Genomic DNA, 16036 nt, shown 5'->3' on the forward strand with positions numbered 1-16036 from the left:
GAGACTCTAAAATAGTAAAGTAGTTTCGTTAATTAACTGTGGTTTAGTTACATCAACATAATGACATGACTCAAATGTAAGGTATTTGCACTCGGAAGATGAGGATTTAGGTTTTTTGGTTGTTTTTATTACCCAATTCAGAAAAAGTTACCAAATCATTCATTTAATAAGTTCGTGTAAGAAAAGAACTAAGGTTATGTTGTTTTATTACCCTATTCCGACAAAGTTAGTAAATCATTCACTTTATCACGATATGAAAAAAACTGACACCGATATGAAAGAAAATGGTGTCAGACAAGGCGATGTATTAACACCGGTCGTGTATGTGTCGGTCTGTAACGGAACTGATATATGTAACACTATGATTTAGACCACGTTATTGACCTGATGCATGTAACTCTAGGACATAGACCACGTTATAAACTTGATGAATCTTCCCAATAACACCGCCATTAATCGTCACTTAACAGGCATCTCGACATCACCAACGGCAGTGTCAGTACAGAACCAATATTGCCATTACCATGCATCGCTCAGTATAACTGGTAAAGAGGTCGTGTTTTAAACACATAAACAAAGAATTAATGCCGCCCGTTTTTTGTTATGTGGTGAGTGAGTATGGTTTTACGCATCTTTTAGTAATATTCCAACAATATCCCAGCAATATCACGGCCGAGAACACAAGAAAATTGTTTTACGCACTGTACTCCATGTCGGGAATCGAACCCGAGTCTTCTAGGTGACGAGCAAACACTTTAACGCGTCAATACCCCCAACGGGTCAATAGTTCAGTTATATATGACCATATGGAACCTGGGATTGTTGGGAAAATCCAGGGAAAGCGCTGATGAAGAGGATTATAACCATGAAATATTTAGAATGTCAGTGTAAAAGAATAACCAGTCCTAAATTAATACTTCTACCTCTAGTCTATCTCAAAGCGCCTGATCAAAACCATAACAAGATAATGACGTGAGGCGTTGATGATGATGATGATGATGATGATGATGACGATGATACATTTCACCACTAATACATTTATGCCATTTACTTCGTCATACTGTGTCCGAAATGTCGGCATTTGTTTTCACTGTTGGCGATGACGGGAGTTTCCAAAGTGAGGTAGTGAACGAAAGCACTCTGAGATAAGCAATGTTGGAGTGTATAGGTATTCATCACACGGTGTCAAGAAGTAGGTTTCACTCCAGAAAAAAGTAGGGGTCAATAAGCGAGACAAAGAGATGTTTGACAGAACTTTGACATGACCTTGACATTCCTCTTCTTATTTGCAGGTTAAAGTGATATAGGAAAAGAGTAGCCACCATGGATCCAGTAGAAAATGGCGAGGCAGTCCGTGACATGGGTGCCAACCGTCAGATCACTGACCCTGACTTTGACACGACTGGTAAGTAAACAGTACAACAGTGAATATACGGCTACCATCGAGAAGACGCCGCCTTTTAGCACAAGCAGTAATACAAATAATATGACAAGAAGAAAAGGCGTTTTGTACAAGTATGACCATGGGGAACAGCGTATTGTATGAGTATGACAATAAGGAATATACCATTGTGGAAGTATGACCAAAAGAGGAGTGTATTATAGAAGTATGGCAACGAGAAAATGGTATGAGAGAATCGCGGCAACAGGAAGGCCGTATTGTAGGACTTCAAAGTGTGACAATGACAATGTGGAGTGTTACAGAAGTATGGCAATGACAAAAATAGTATGTTAGGTGTATGACAATGAGAGGTGTATTATTGAAGTGTGGCAAACAGTCAGATGGTTTGTGTACCGTACATTTGTTCACATGACAACCTCGTGCAGAGGGTTGTCTGAATAGTTCCAGAGAAGGCTTACTATGAACTGCACGTGTGACGTAATCCGGTGTTGCAAAACACAAGAAAAGATGGGATAGGCTAAATGACGTAAACATGTATAATGTGTAATGCAGAACAAAGCGACTCATTCAATCAATGGTTTGCAGCCCCAGGTTTAAAAACCTTTCGTCGTGAGAAGAAATATGGGTCACCAATTTTGCACGGTATAATTGTTAACCTCTGCTTGAGTTGAGAAGAGTGCTGCAAATACGACAAGTTTCCAAATGTCTGACATATCTCTTAAATGGTTTGCTTCTACGGATTTGTGACCAGATTATGTTAATACACCTTAACTTGAACAGAACACACATTTTAGTCGAACCAGTTTATCTGTGAGATATATTAATTAAATTAAATCTAATTTAAATATAACTAATCTATCAATAAACTGACTAAGCCTTCATGTTCACCCGTTATATAATTAATGATTAGGTTAGCCTCCTGTGTCATAGTGTCCTAGATCAATTGTAAAACTGGTCCTGCCCGAAGACACATTCAGGAGTCATCGGCTGTTCGCGGAATGTTCAACCCACTCCGTCATCTTGGTAATAATTCTGCTACCGCCATGATATGGTCAGATAGCCCCATATGTCGTCACCCCTTTCCTGGAGCACGTCATCTGCACGTATGTTGGTGTTAAGATAAAGAAAAAACACGTCATTCTCTGATTACACTGCCGGACTGTAAACTGAAATTCCAACAAATGTCATTCGATTTACACCACATTAAAAAGTCATTCACCTACAGAATATAAAAAAAGAGGAAACCGGTGTGTTTCACTGTCAAGATGACCCGGTGATAAATTGCCAACTAGTCAGTGCATAAACCCCCTAAATATTTGTGTATGAATACGCTACTCCGTGTCGATATCCTCCTAGACTTCAAGACGAGGTTAATGGAGTGCCTTCTTCTACACTTGACCAAACAGACGACACTAATCTCGAACCCAGATCGCTCAACCTTGCAGCAAACGTTTGGTTCGAGGACTGTCAGCACGTGTGTATATATCTCACAGGAAGGCAATTTTGTACAGGTAGTGTTTTCTGCACTGCAGCGTTGAATTCATGGCTGGTGTAAAGAAATGAGGTCATGATTTAGTCCAAACTATATTTTCTTTATTTCTGTGGGGTTTCACTCGTGACATGCAATGGGTCTGGAGCTGCATGCAGACGGAATGTAATGAAAACCCATCATTGTCTGGAGGTATAATACATACGAGACATAGACGCCATTGATTGGATGTCCTTATATTGTAATATCCTCTATAAGAAATTATACAGATTATTTCAAATATATCACAATAATTACGATACATAAACACTCTAAGGTAATAATTTCACATTCTCGTCAGTCGTTACACAGTCCCTGTTTAACATGCATTTTCATCCTCAGATGCAGTTTGGGGACTTTGCAAAAATACACTGAGTAACCCATGCTTGTCATAAGAGGCGACTAACGAGATCGGATGGTCAGGTTCGCTGACTTGTTTGACACATGTCATCGTATTCCAATTGCGTAGATCGATGCTCATGTTGTTAAACAACAACCCAACCAAACTTAAGCTGTTAAAGCAGATGCATAACACCTGTTAATACCCTTATACATGTACTCGTATGCCTCTCTTTAAGAAGAGTCTATGCTATGGCTGGTGTTTTGGTTACACCAGATAAGTTACAATGGTAACAGATGCATAAAGAAATAAATGAATTCCCTTGGGTATTAACACAGCACACCTGGTGGGGGAGACTTTCAACATAAATTCATCGTACATTCTGATACTAAATCATTGACCTATATCTAACGGACATAGGGTTCGTGTATGGGTGATCCTGAATGGATATAGTGACATTCATCTTTAGGTGATGTTTACAGCCATAAGCATATGGATGACTTCAGTTGCTCAGACTGTCCATTGACAGAACCCACGTCCCCATTTAGAGAACCTCAATATATTTTCTACTGAATGCTTAGAGAATTTCCTTTGTCCTTACTTGAAGTCATGATCTTCATGCTCCATTATTCTAGGGGCGGTGGGGTAGCCTAGTGGTTAAAGCGTTGGCTCGTCACGCCGAAGACCCGGGTTCGATTCCCCACATGGGCACAATGTGTTAAGCCCATTTCTGGTGTCCCCCGCCGTGATATTGCTGGAATATTGCTTTAAAGCGGCGTAAAACTAAACTCAGTCAGTCAGTCAGTCCATTATTCTATCATTCAAAGGTAGTCATTCAATGTGTCTTACATCTAAACAACGATAACACATATACACACTCTCCCTAGCCTTCCTCCTTAACAAATACTTCATCACAGAACATTGTTCACTTCAAGTTTTTCATTAAAATCTGTGTTTCACCCGTCCGTTCTTCTATTCAAACCTTCAATCCTATTCAAACTCTTCTCCGTCTTGGATCAAAAGTTTCTTCTTATGTTTCTGTGTCGTCTTAAGTATTCTAAAGTTGGTATACGACTCTAAACACATTCAAATGAGATAAACCTGTTCTGTTTCAGTTGCTGATCATCGTCATCAGTACATAGGTCTGCGACTCCCACACAAACCGAAGCGTCCGGGTCGGGGTCACAGTCACAGGCGAACAAAGGGAGAGTACAAAGTCAATGACGCAGTATCTCCAAGTGAGGACCGTTAAATATATTTTGCATTTGTGTTTTGTGTGATCGCTGTAGAATGCTTACTTCACTATATAATGGAATATCTCCTTTTACGCTTTGCTAAGAGAATTACGGTTTTGTGTATACCCATCTTTATCACTGGTGTTACGCCATTTCCAGACGTCAAGGTCATGGAGTTGGCCGTTTTATCATAATATACTGTGATACTGATATTTATTGTCTCGATTTATGCTTCCTCCATTTTCTCTTATGCCACAATTTCTTCTACGATTTACGCCTGAATAACTGCCAAGATTCTTCAGATTGTAATACTCTCTTTTAACCACTTACTCTCGAACTTGCAGATGAGGATGTATATATTCCACCACAAGGTAAACGGGCTGGGTTATCGTTTTATATCTGTGTCTATTAATGCCACCTTTGTGAGCACTCGTACCTCTTCGGCGATACGACAGATGCCGGAAATGTACGAGTGTTTACGAAAGTGAAGTTCGATGTTACTTACGAGGAATCATATTATTAGCTAACTTCATTGGAAAATTGGTTGGTTGTGGGTACTGTTTCGGTATTCTTACCTATGTCTGTTTTATGTTTATGTTGTAGCGTCCACTTCATTTCTGTGAATATTGTGTTGTCATATTATTTGTTGTTTATGTAATCTGGAGCCTGTTGTGTGGAGGTGATAAAGGAGAGGTTTAAAAACAACATTATTTGTACGATGTAAATGATTTCAAACAACATTTTCCTACTTGTACACACTACGTGAGACCAAGAAAACCGGTGGTTACAAATTCGAAATGGAAGATGTACAAATGTGTCAGTTATGTTCAGCATGAAGGTATTTTATTGCGAATGATTGTGAAAAGCATGTTTATGTTTCCTAATACGATATTATCAAAAATTACTATCAACATACATATGTATTCACTTACAACTTGTTAAACCACAAAATGTCATGACATCGTATTTCATTTTAATGACCCATCACACTGACTTAAAATCTCATATAATCCCTCACAGAACCATCCCATCCATGCTAAAGCATTCAGCAAGAACCAACGATTACTATGTTGACGTACATTTGCTTGGTTTTCCTCAATTGTTATTTCTTCAGTTGCTTCAGATGTTCTGAAAAAAAAGATATTCATAACTCTGATTTACAAGAAATATCGAATCGGAATACTTGTTCTTGCAAAAGAATATCTACGACCAAGTGACTTCGTTACTTAAACACAATCTTACAGTGTGAACGATTTCTGATTTTTCAGATACTATCTTCTTCAAGTTCACTTATCCAACAACGAATTGTCCTCTTGTTCTTTTCAGTGGCCAGTGTTCTTTTCATATTTCCATTTTTAATAATTACCATCGAAAGAGATGTATAGAAACTGGGGAAAAGATTCCACTCTTGATGTTGTCTGCTCTTCTTGCAGCGTCCTTGACCCCGAGCGAGCAGATTCACCACCTGCTGGACGAGGTGACTGACGACGCCCATCAGACGCACGATGTGTTCTGCCAGATGGACAATCTGTACACCCTGGCAGGGGAGTCTGAGTGGCGAGAAATGGCCAGGTCAGAGGACGACAATAATTATTTTTTACCCAAATCGTTAAAATCCTATTTCCACCTTTATCACATAATTGTCAGTGCATTGAAATTTTCAACAGGCTGCATCACTCAAAGTAAGATTGCATCCGACGACAAAAATACCTTCATTTGGTGGCACCTGAAAACAAAACATGGAAACTCAAGACTTATTATTATTATTATTATTAAAACAAAACGTGGTGCAATATTTTGATCATTTAGATTTTGAAAACTTTGTTCGTATCCTATGTTTGGAAACGTTTAAATTTATGTTTCAAGCGTATGCATTCCCATCTTATAGGCCCTCCTAGGTAACGGCGTTTACGTCATGTTGCAGGTGGGTGAAGTACGAGGAGGACGTGGAGGAGGGTGGGGAGCGGTGGTCTAAACCCCACGTGGCCTCATTGTCTCTGCACTCCCTGTTCGAGCTTAGGAGTAGTCTGATGAGCGGATGCGTTACCCTGGAGATGGACGCCTACCACATCACACAAGTAGCAGGTACGTCCCTTCCTACAATCCAACCTCAATAGTCCCAACTATGCAACCAACATAGTTGTTGAAAATGATTGACTTACAAGTGTATGTCATGAAGACGAAAAGTCTTGGACGATGAGGTATTAATCGTCATTCCAAATTTACGATTTGCAAAACGTAAAATGTCCTCGTCCTCATCTGTTTCCTTTTTCAGTATATTTTAAACGTACCTCAAGATAGTATCACACAATTCAATTATTTTAAATTAAAATTGACATTATCATATGTTTTACAGTGATGCCCTCAAAATCCACACACATCGAGATATCCATTGTTCGAGACAGCTCTGCTCTCTATGAGCACGCTGCTGATAACCATGGCGTCACTTTATAGATATATCTGATTCGATATGCAGGTTATTATATGTTCATGTTCATGTAATGATCCTATGAAGTTCGACACATCCGGAGTTAACTGTTACATGTTCCTGTTCCAGATCTCCTGCTGGACAACCTGATTGCGTCCAAGCTGTTGGAGGAGGGTTTGCGGGACGACATCCGCAACGCCATGCTGAGCCCTCACGTATTTCAACACACGAAGCGTCGCAGGGCGTCGCAGGCTGACATCGACAACGCCCCCTTTCTTCGCCGGCTGTCCATGAGGAGGAGCATGTCCGACAAATCCAGGAACATGTCCATTAAAGGAAAAGGTAATGTCCATTCCATGGCGTACAGTTACATAAAGACACATAGGAGGGGGGAAAGAGTTGTGTTTTATAATTTGGACCGTATTCCATGTTTAACTATGCGATGTCAATTTTAAATAAGGGGAAAGTTTTTGTAAGAGGAAACGTCTGTGGCTGAGTGGGTTAGATCGCTGCTGGTGATTAGGTTACTTATTCTGAGAGTGTGGGTTCGAATGAATCACAGATTCCTCCTTCAATAGGTATCATGGCTGGATGCTGCTTGAATGTTGGCCAAGCTCACTCACACTATAAGAGATGGCAATAACTGACCTCTGCCATCACTTGTTGGTTTATTGCAGACTCGATGACCAACGTGAGGAACATGTCTATGAAGAGGAACCCCAATAGCAACCCCAACTTTGAGAACACGAACGGAGACCTCACCGAGTCAGCATCTTCAGGAAAGGTGGGTTGGACAATAACTACAGGGATGTGTCCTTCAGTGCTGTACCGGAGTGCTTCCTGACAGATACCGTTGATGAACCTGAACGGAACCGTGGATAATCACAATTTTGCCGATGTCGAGAGTGTCATTTGTATGAGTTCCATTATACTCAATATGACCTACCCTCACTGGTGGCGTATCTTTTAGAATGAAAAATGTGAAATTTTGAACAAAGACGTGTGCTGATAAATCGAACAGTTTCTGTCCTCTACCAAGTGCGATGTACCAAGATGCTACTAAATATCCACAATCAATACAGTGACTGTGACTCATCCAATTCTGAACTGTCGGAAAATCATAATCAGTTCCAAAGCATTTTAATGCAACTGTTTCGCGGAGATGGAGATCCATTCTGATAAGGGTTGATGTTTTCACGTATGCCATGTTTGTATGCAAAGAATATTTTGAGGATAAAAGTGAGATTTAAACTCCGAAATATTTATGACTATATGATTGCTTCTGTTGTTGAACAGCTGAATCAGCAGTTTATGAGGAAGATCCCCGAGGGGGGCTGAGGCCGCCAACATCATGGTGGGTGAGATTGAGGGCCTCAAGTACCAGGTGGTGGCCCTAGTGAGACTGATAGAAGGGAGGTCTATCGGTGACCTCACGGAGGTCCCTATCCCAACCCGCTTCCTCTTCTTCTTCTTCGGACCGCCAGGCAGTCAGGCCAAGAACATAGAAATCGGCAGAGCAATCTCGACCATCATGGTAGATCAGGTAAGTGGCATTCCTTGGCTAGATTTGGTTCCTTGTTTAAAGCTGCAGCTGGATATTGCACATATGCGACAGCGGCCTGTGAAAAATCGAATCTGGACCAGACAAACCACTCACTGATATCATGAGCTCGGAACCCTCCAGGATACACAGTGACCGAAGTCCTGGCCACCTAACCCATTAATTAGCCTCTTTCGACCAACGGATCCTGATTATCTCACCTTGATGTGGTTTTACACAGCTGCGTTGTATCTGTAGGTGTTCCGGGAGGTGGCGTACAAAGCCAGGAGCCGCCAAGACATTCTGGCCGGAGTGGACGAGTTCCTTGACCAGGTCACCGCACTGCCTCCAGGCGAGTGGGACCCCAAGATTAGGATAGAACCACCCCAGAGCGTTCCCTCACAGGTAAGTAATGACCTGCTTCAAAAACTCTAATGATGACCTTTTCTCAGTTAACGTGGACCTACAACTACAGCCTCGAATATTATCAAATAGGACAAGATCTCATCACCTGAAACGTTCAACTAGACAACGGGGGTGCGCTAATGGCTATCAACGCTTATCATCTCTGAGTCTTATAAAACATGTGGTAAAAGCTTTTCACTTTTCCCAGGAACCCAGAAAAGCTCCCAAACCGGTCGAACCGGAAGAGCCCGAGGAGGAAGAGAGTCACTGTGATCCGACCCTACAGAGGAGTGGCAGGTACGCCATGTGCACACACTGTCAGTGATGCAGATAGGTTGTTTTGTTTCAGTTACATGGTAACTATATAGGGAAACGTTTAAAACCAGAACCAGTAACTTCACGCTCGCTGACGGTGGAAGTGTAGTGTTTTAATGTTCTCTGAAGGAACTATGGAAACCACAATGGAAGCGGCAGGATGATCCTTTTGTTGGCCTACTGTTATCGTCAAGTTTTTTAGATGCAAAAATCCTTGAAATATTTAGGAGCAAATACGTAAGAAAAGTTCAAATGAGCAAAAATGGCAAATGTAATGATGAATAGATCTCCTATATTTGAGTTTGGGTTAAAATAAAACATTCAAATATTCATTAAAGACTCTAAAGTCAGCTTCTCTGGCACCTGGTCAAATGTGTCATCTGATGTATTTAGTGCTGTTGCGGTAGCCTAGTGGTTAAAGCGCTGGCTCGTCTCGCCAAAGACCCGGGTTCGATTCCCCACATGGGTACAATGTCGGAAGCCCATTTTTGGTGTCTCCCGCCGTGATATTTCTGGAATAGTGCTAAAGGCGGCGTAACACCATATTCACTCAGTCACTCACTAGTTGGAAGTACCAAACATTCAGCCGATGAAATTCACAGTCTGAGGGTCCTTTGTATTAACTTTCATTAATGATCTGGGTCGCGATCCACAAACCTTTCGTACTTTACCATAGGCTTACGAATGGCATAGTGCGACGAGCGCTTAGCAGATCGGGACCCTGAACATGTTTTTGTTTTCATTTTTGAGTTTAGCATATCACATGCATATCGCTATTATTTCCAGGTTGTTCGGAGGCATGATCGCCGACATCAAGCGTAAGCTACCCTGGTATGGCAGCGACTTCAAGGATTGTTTACACATACAGTGCGTGGCGTCAGTCATCTTCTTGTACCTTGCAACGTTAACCCCCAACGTTACATTTGGAGGCCTGCTGGGTCAGGCTACAGACCAGTACATGGTAAGCACGAACCTGTGAGAATATATGATTATGTTTTAGTTAAAGCGTATTAAAGTATTTCAGGGATTGCTAAGAAATAAATGAAAAAGTACAGTGCAATATATGCACGCATGTCGCCAAAACAAGGTTGTACTTTGAATATTAGTGATCCAGTTCGGATATTTGGTCAAGACCATATAATATACAGTAAAGTTCACGTTATTGTGAATATAAATATGTTATTTACCAAACCAGTTCTATGACGTTGTGAGACATTGCTGGTAATGTGATGGTAAAAGTTGGGCTGGTTGAATGTCGTGTTTACACCGGTTTAAGGAATATCCTTGGAAATTCACAACGAAGATTGCAAAGATTTGTTTTCGTCCCGATATTTTGCCTATTAGTGGAGCGTGACAATTGAACGAGTAATTAAAACCATTACTTCACCGTGCTTAGACACTGCAGATATAAGCACAGTATGTTTATAGTCACATATAATTATCGTTTGGTTACTGTCAGCATCGCGCCCAAGCCTGGCATGGCTATTGCCATTATGTAAGAAAGTAAGATACTTTATGGATAAGGGGCGGTGGGGTACCCTAGTGGTTAAAACGTTCGCTCGTCACGCCAAAGACCCGGGTTCGATTCCCTTCATGGGTACAATGTGAAGCCCATTTCTAATGTCCCCCGCCATGATATTGCTGGAATATTGCTAAAAGCGGGGTAAAACTAAAGTCACTCACTCACTTTATGGATAACAACTTCTTTATTATATATAATGCGACGTTTCGGTGTAGATTCTTATACGTTGTCAAGCAAGATCGCCATTATGTAGCTTTGCACTTGTATAAATATTGAACATCTTCATCCCTCTGACTCCAGGGTACTATGGAATGTATTCTGACCGCTGCCATCACCGGCGTGTTGTTTGCTCTGTTTGCTGGTCAGCCGTTGAACATCCTCGGCAGTACAGGGCCTATGTTGGTTCTGGAGATGATCCTGTATCATTTCTGCCAGTAAGTTATCTGATTCATTCTGAACATAGTTCAGTCTTTCACACCCTACACCCACACCAATCCTTTTCACATTCTCACAGTTCCACCCCAACCCATTCTAAGCTGCTTAGTAGCTTGCTTCTTTCATAAACATATTAATAGGATATTGCTGGAATAGGTTTTTGTGGTGTTTTTATGAAAAGGAAAACGGAACAATATCATGAATGTCACATCATTTGTCCATAAGAAGGGGGAGATGGGTTAGACTAGTGGTTAAAGCCTTCGCTCGTCACGCAGAAGACCCGGTTTCGATTCTCTTTATGGGTACAATGTGTGAAGCTCATTTTCTGGTGTCCTCCGCCGTGATATTGATGGAATATTGCTGAAAGCGGCATAAAACTAAAATCACTCACTCACATTGTCAATAACAACAACAAAATAAACGTTTAGTTTACCTATAGACGTTCTGATTTTTCTTAGCGACAACGAACTGGATTTCTTACCATTGCGGTGCTGGATTGGACTTTGGACAGCGTTCATATTGCTTCTGATCGTTGCCTTTGACCTGAGCGCCCTAGTTCGATACATCACTCGCTTCACAGAGGAGAGCTTTGCATGTCTCATCGCTGTTATCTTCATTGCTGAGGCCTTCAAGAAGCTGGTTGGCATCTTGGACAAATCCCCCGTGAATACAAATCCGGACATGGAGCTCATCTATGATTGTGAATGCTTCCCACCCAATAGCACCAACTCAACACTCTGGAACACAACGTTTGGTGGCATGACCTCAACCACGGCCGTCCCAGTCGTCGCTTACACTATCGACGATGGCATGGATGTCCTGAACTCCTCCTTGAACGGCACGATGGACATGGTCATCAACTGGACCACTGTTACCAAGAAGGAATGCATCGAATATGGCGGAGAGCTGATAGGCGAAGGGTGTAACACACCGCACTACGTCAGTGACGTCTTCTTCCTCTCCGTCCTGCTCTTCCTTGGCACCTTCACCGTCGCATCAGCCCTCACAGGATTCAAAAACAGCAGCTTCTTCCCGACATTCGTAAGTAGGGTTTGACGCGACTTACAGGCACGCAGTTATGTTGTTTGCTCCAAATTCTCAATAAAAGATATATAGTACATGTTATAAACGAAACAGATACGTACGTATTGTACACAGTACAGTACAATATTTCATTACTTTACAGGATCGTGAGTTTTTAAGGGCAAAGTAAAACTCTGCAATTACGTCAGATTGTTATTTTGTCGGGTATTAGACGTCTCCATACTACCTCTCAGCCAAATGAATGTGCTTTTCGACGAGTGAGTGAGGTGATTCCAAAGACACAAGATGTCTGTTACATTCTGGTGTGACACACATATCAACAGACAGGGCGATTGAGAATGGCTTATCCAGACTACAGGGGGTTGGGGACGGGGGTTCTCGCAGCTAAGGGACGCAACTCTGTTTGGCATCATGAGCCAGCCATTGCTGATATTCATTGATTGTACTACAATAGTTGCTGTCTTTTACAGGTCCGCCAATCCTGCGCTGACTTCGCCGTGTTGATCGCTATCCTTCTGATGGTGGGACTTGACGCAGCTATAGGAATACACACCCCAAAATTGGAAGTCCCAGAAAAGTTCAAGGTGAGTAAGTGAGTGAGTACGGTTTTACGCCGTTTTAGCAATATTCCAGCAATATCACGGCGGGGGACACCAGAAATGAGCTTCACACACTGTATCAATGTGGGAAATCGAACCCGGATCTTCAGCGTGATGAGTGAACGCTTTATCCACTGGGCTACCCAACCGCCCCCTAAAGAAGTTCAAGGTAGATGGCATATCGGAGTTCAATATGATACATATATCCCTGTACGTTACTCAATTAACAGACACCAAAACATCTTTAATGCCAATAAGAGATTGTGTATATCGTTCTGCTCTGCTTGAACTTTTTATGTTTACATTATTCATCATTTTGTAAACATTTATATTTTTCAATTTTTTTACTACAAGAGAACCAGTCTTCATCATGCGAACGCATTCCCTGACTTCCATATTTCAACTTTTCTATAGCCCACACGTGACGACCGAGGATGGTTCGTCAACCCCTGGTCAGACAAAAACCCTTGGTGGATGATCATTGCTGCTATCGTACCAGCTCTCCTCGCCACCATCCTCGTCTTCATGGATCAGCAGATCACTGCCGTCATCGTCAACAGGAAGGAGAACAAGCTTAAGGTAGGCGCATGTGAAACCTCACTTATCCGGACGATATAAATGTTTCACATTGAAGCTGGACCGGATGAACGAATCATTAGCGCAGAGTAGTGTCCCTTGTATCATATTGAACTGTGTTCATGTGATATATGATGTCAAAGTGAAAAACAGTTTTTGGTTTACATATATAAGCAGTTAATAATTAGATATGGTATGGCTCTTGATGGAATCTACAAAATGTAAATTCTACTTTTTTACCATCATTAAACTCTTTGAATAAAGGGAGCAAATTCTCTGGATGTCAACTTCGCTAATATGAGTCACATGACGTTTCGGAGTATATTCTCACTCCTTTATCAGGTAATGATGAAGATGGATGAAGTAGTATAAATGTACTCCGAAACAAAGACGTATCCCTCATCTTACAGAAGTTGACATTTATAAAGTTTCACCTTTTACTGGCATTATTAATATTACTACATTGAGAAGTCAGGATAATTATAGTCTCACCCAAGCAGCGTCATCGTATCTACATACATGTGTTGTGAATTACAGAAAGGAAGTGGATACCATCTTGACATGTTCGTCGTCGCTATCTGCATCGCGTTGTGTTCCCTGCTGGGGCTGCCGTGGTATGTTGCTGCCACCGTCTCTGCCCTCGCCCACGTTATGAGTCTCAAGAAGGAGTCCGAGTGCACAGCCCCCGGCGAAAAACCAACTTTCCTCGGATGCAGGTGCGTGTCATGTTGGTTAGGTTTGGTTTGGTTGTGTTGTACGCCGCACTCAGCAATATTCCAGCTATACAGTATATTTGGCGGCGGTCTGTAAATAATCGAGCCTGGACCACACAATCCAGTGATCAACAACGCTTTCTACTCTTCACCCCCTGCAATTTTAACATTTTCTACACGCATCTCATTCATACACCAAATAATAGGGTCCACGGAATGTCGTTTCCTCGAGGCCTGTGCAATCGAAATCTGTACAACATGCACCCGATATTTTTGTTACGGATGTACACCTCTAACAGCATCCTTTGGACAAGGACAGTTTATGTCTGAGGATATATTTTAACATTTATACAGCTAAAAACGCATCTGCTTGATACCTTCCCCATCATTCTATTGAGGGGCGGTCGTGTAGCGAAATGGTTAAAGTGTTCGTTCATTACTCCGAAGCCTCGGGTTCAATTCCCGACATTGGGTATGTATGTGAAGCCAAAACTGGCAACAGCTCACTGTTCAGTTGGAACACTGAAGCAGATTAAACTTCCACTCACTCAGTCACTTGCTCACACTTCCTCAGACGCTATAATTAGTCATGTACAATCTGATGAACACAACCCAAATCTGATTTCAGGGAACAGCGAGTTACGGCTTTGATGGTGGGTCTCCTCAGTGGTCTTTCTGTCCTCTTCACCACAGTCCTAAAGGTACGTCCTCCTCCCATCAAAGTACTTTCACTATTTTTGTTCGAAAGCTATTTATTATTACACCATTTCCTCATAATGTGAAATGAATTGAAACATTCTGCTGCCACCAGTCGAATTGAAAAATATAATTTCGGACATTATCTGATGTAAATATCTTTGCATAGTATGTAATTTATGGCTTCTGGTTTTTTAGTTTATCCCTATGCCAGTGTTGTATGGAGTGTTCCTCTACATGGGTGTGGCTGCCCTCAAGGGTATGCAGGTGAGTAGGCCTCATAGCAGGCTATTGGAGTTCAAATGGAAAGACAATTCTTTTTTTCTTTTCTTTTTTTTTATTGAAAGACAATTCTTTATTGGCGAGATGGGGGACTAGATTAGTTGCGCTTTTTGGCTGGTTTAATAATGAGATGTTATACACTGACATGGTTGTATGCAATTACGCATCACGGCGCGTTTTCCCATAATGACGGATGACATAATTGTAACATAAATACATAAAATACAGCTTCAGCCATGGTGACGTGGATAAAGTCAGTTGTACTCACGGGACAACGCACAGAGAATAATTTTAGGTCACGTTTAACCACCCCAATGTTTGTTCTGGTCACGTTCAATAAAAGTTTCGATGCGGCTGGTTTAGTTTTTCCTGAACACAAACTTTCCATTGAAAGAGTTCTTTAACCTGGTGTGTTCTTAGAAATAAGGACAGTCCCTAGAAACTACCCGGTATGAAGGCAGGAAGTTCAAATTGATTCTGATAATGTTCCACTGTTCCAGTTCATCGACCGTCTCCTGCTGCTGTTCATGCCCAAGAAGTACCAGCCAGATTTCACTTACCTGCGTCACGTACCTACGAAGAGAGTTCACTTGTTCACCTTTATCCAAGCCATTTGTCTTGCCGTTCTCTGGGTCATCAAGACCATCAAGTCCGTCTCAATCATTTTCCCTATAATGGTCTGTATGATAAAAGTCTCATCCCGTACTTCTTTTACTTTTTTGAGGGGCGCCTTTTCACATCTCGTTATCAGCAGCTTTGTTGAATTTCATCCAAGGATCCTTTTCGAATGGGTCATTGGGGCGGTGGGGTCACTTTGTGGTTAAAACGTTGGATCGTCACGCCGTAGACCCGGGTTCAAATCCCGACATGGGTACAACTTTTTAAACTCATGATGTTTCTGGAATATTGCTAAAGCCATACTCATCCACTCCCTAATGGGTCATGTGCGTAATCTGAAATCCTGATACAGGTTTCA

At 41.7% G+C, this 16036-nt stretch overlaps 1 protein-coding gene across 1 annotated transcript in view; it reads left to right on the top strand.

Moving 5' to 3' along the window:
* Positions 1-16036, top strand: part of LOC124292454 (electrogenic sodium bicarbonate cotransporter 1-like) — a 53338-nt gene that overhangs the window by 31101 nt on the left and 6201 nt on the right. The window contains 20 exon segments of the mRNA XM_046729541.1: positions 1293-1405; positions 4386-4508; positions 4850-4876; positions 5939-6077; positions 6430-6590; positions 7063-7275; positions 7611-7717; positions 8230-8262; positions 8264-8476; positions 8732-8878; positions 9087-9175; positions 9980-10154; positions 11016-11149; positions 11609-12191; positions 12665-12778; positions 13208-13372; positions 13907-14085; positions 14711-14783; positions 14977-15045; positions 15561-15737. Of these exon segments, the coding sequence (XP_046585497.1) occupies positions 1324-1405; positions 4386-4508; positions 4850-4876; positions 5939-6077; positions 6430-6590; positions 7063-7275; positions 7611-7717; positions 8230-8262; positions 8264-8476; positions 8732-8878; positions 9087-9175; positions 9980-10154; positions 11016-11149; positions 11609-12191; positions 12665-12778; positions 13208-13372; positions 13907-14085; positions 14711-14783; positions 14977-15045; positions 15561-15737 (3003 nt within the window). The 5' untranslated portion in view covers positions 1293-1323.

The sequence above is a fragment of the Haliotis rubra genome, unplaced genomic scaffold (genome assembly GCF_003918875.1).
Source record: "Haliotis rubra isolate DU_JTF1 unplaced genomic scaffold, ASM391887v1 Scf518, whole genome shotgun sequence".
Taxonomy (NCBI): domain Eukaryota; kingdom Metazoa; phylum Mollusca; class Gastropoda; order Lepetellida; family Haliotidae; genus Haliotis; species Haliotis rubra.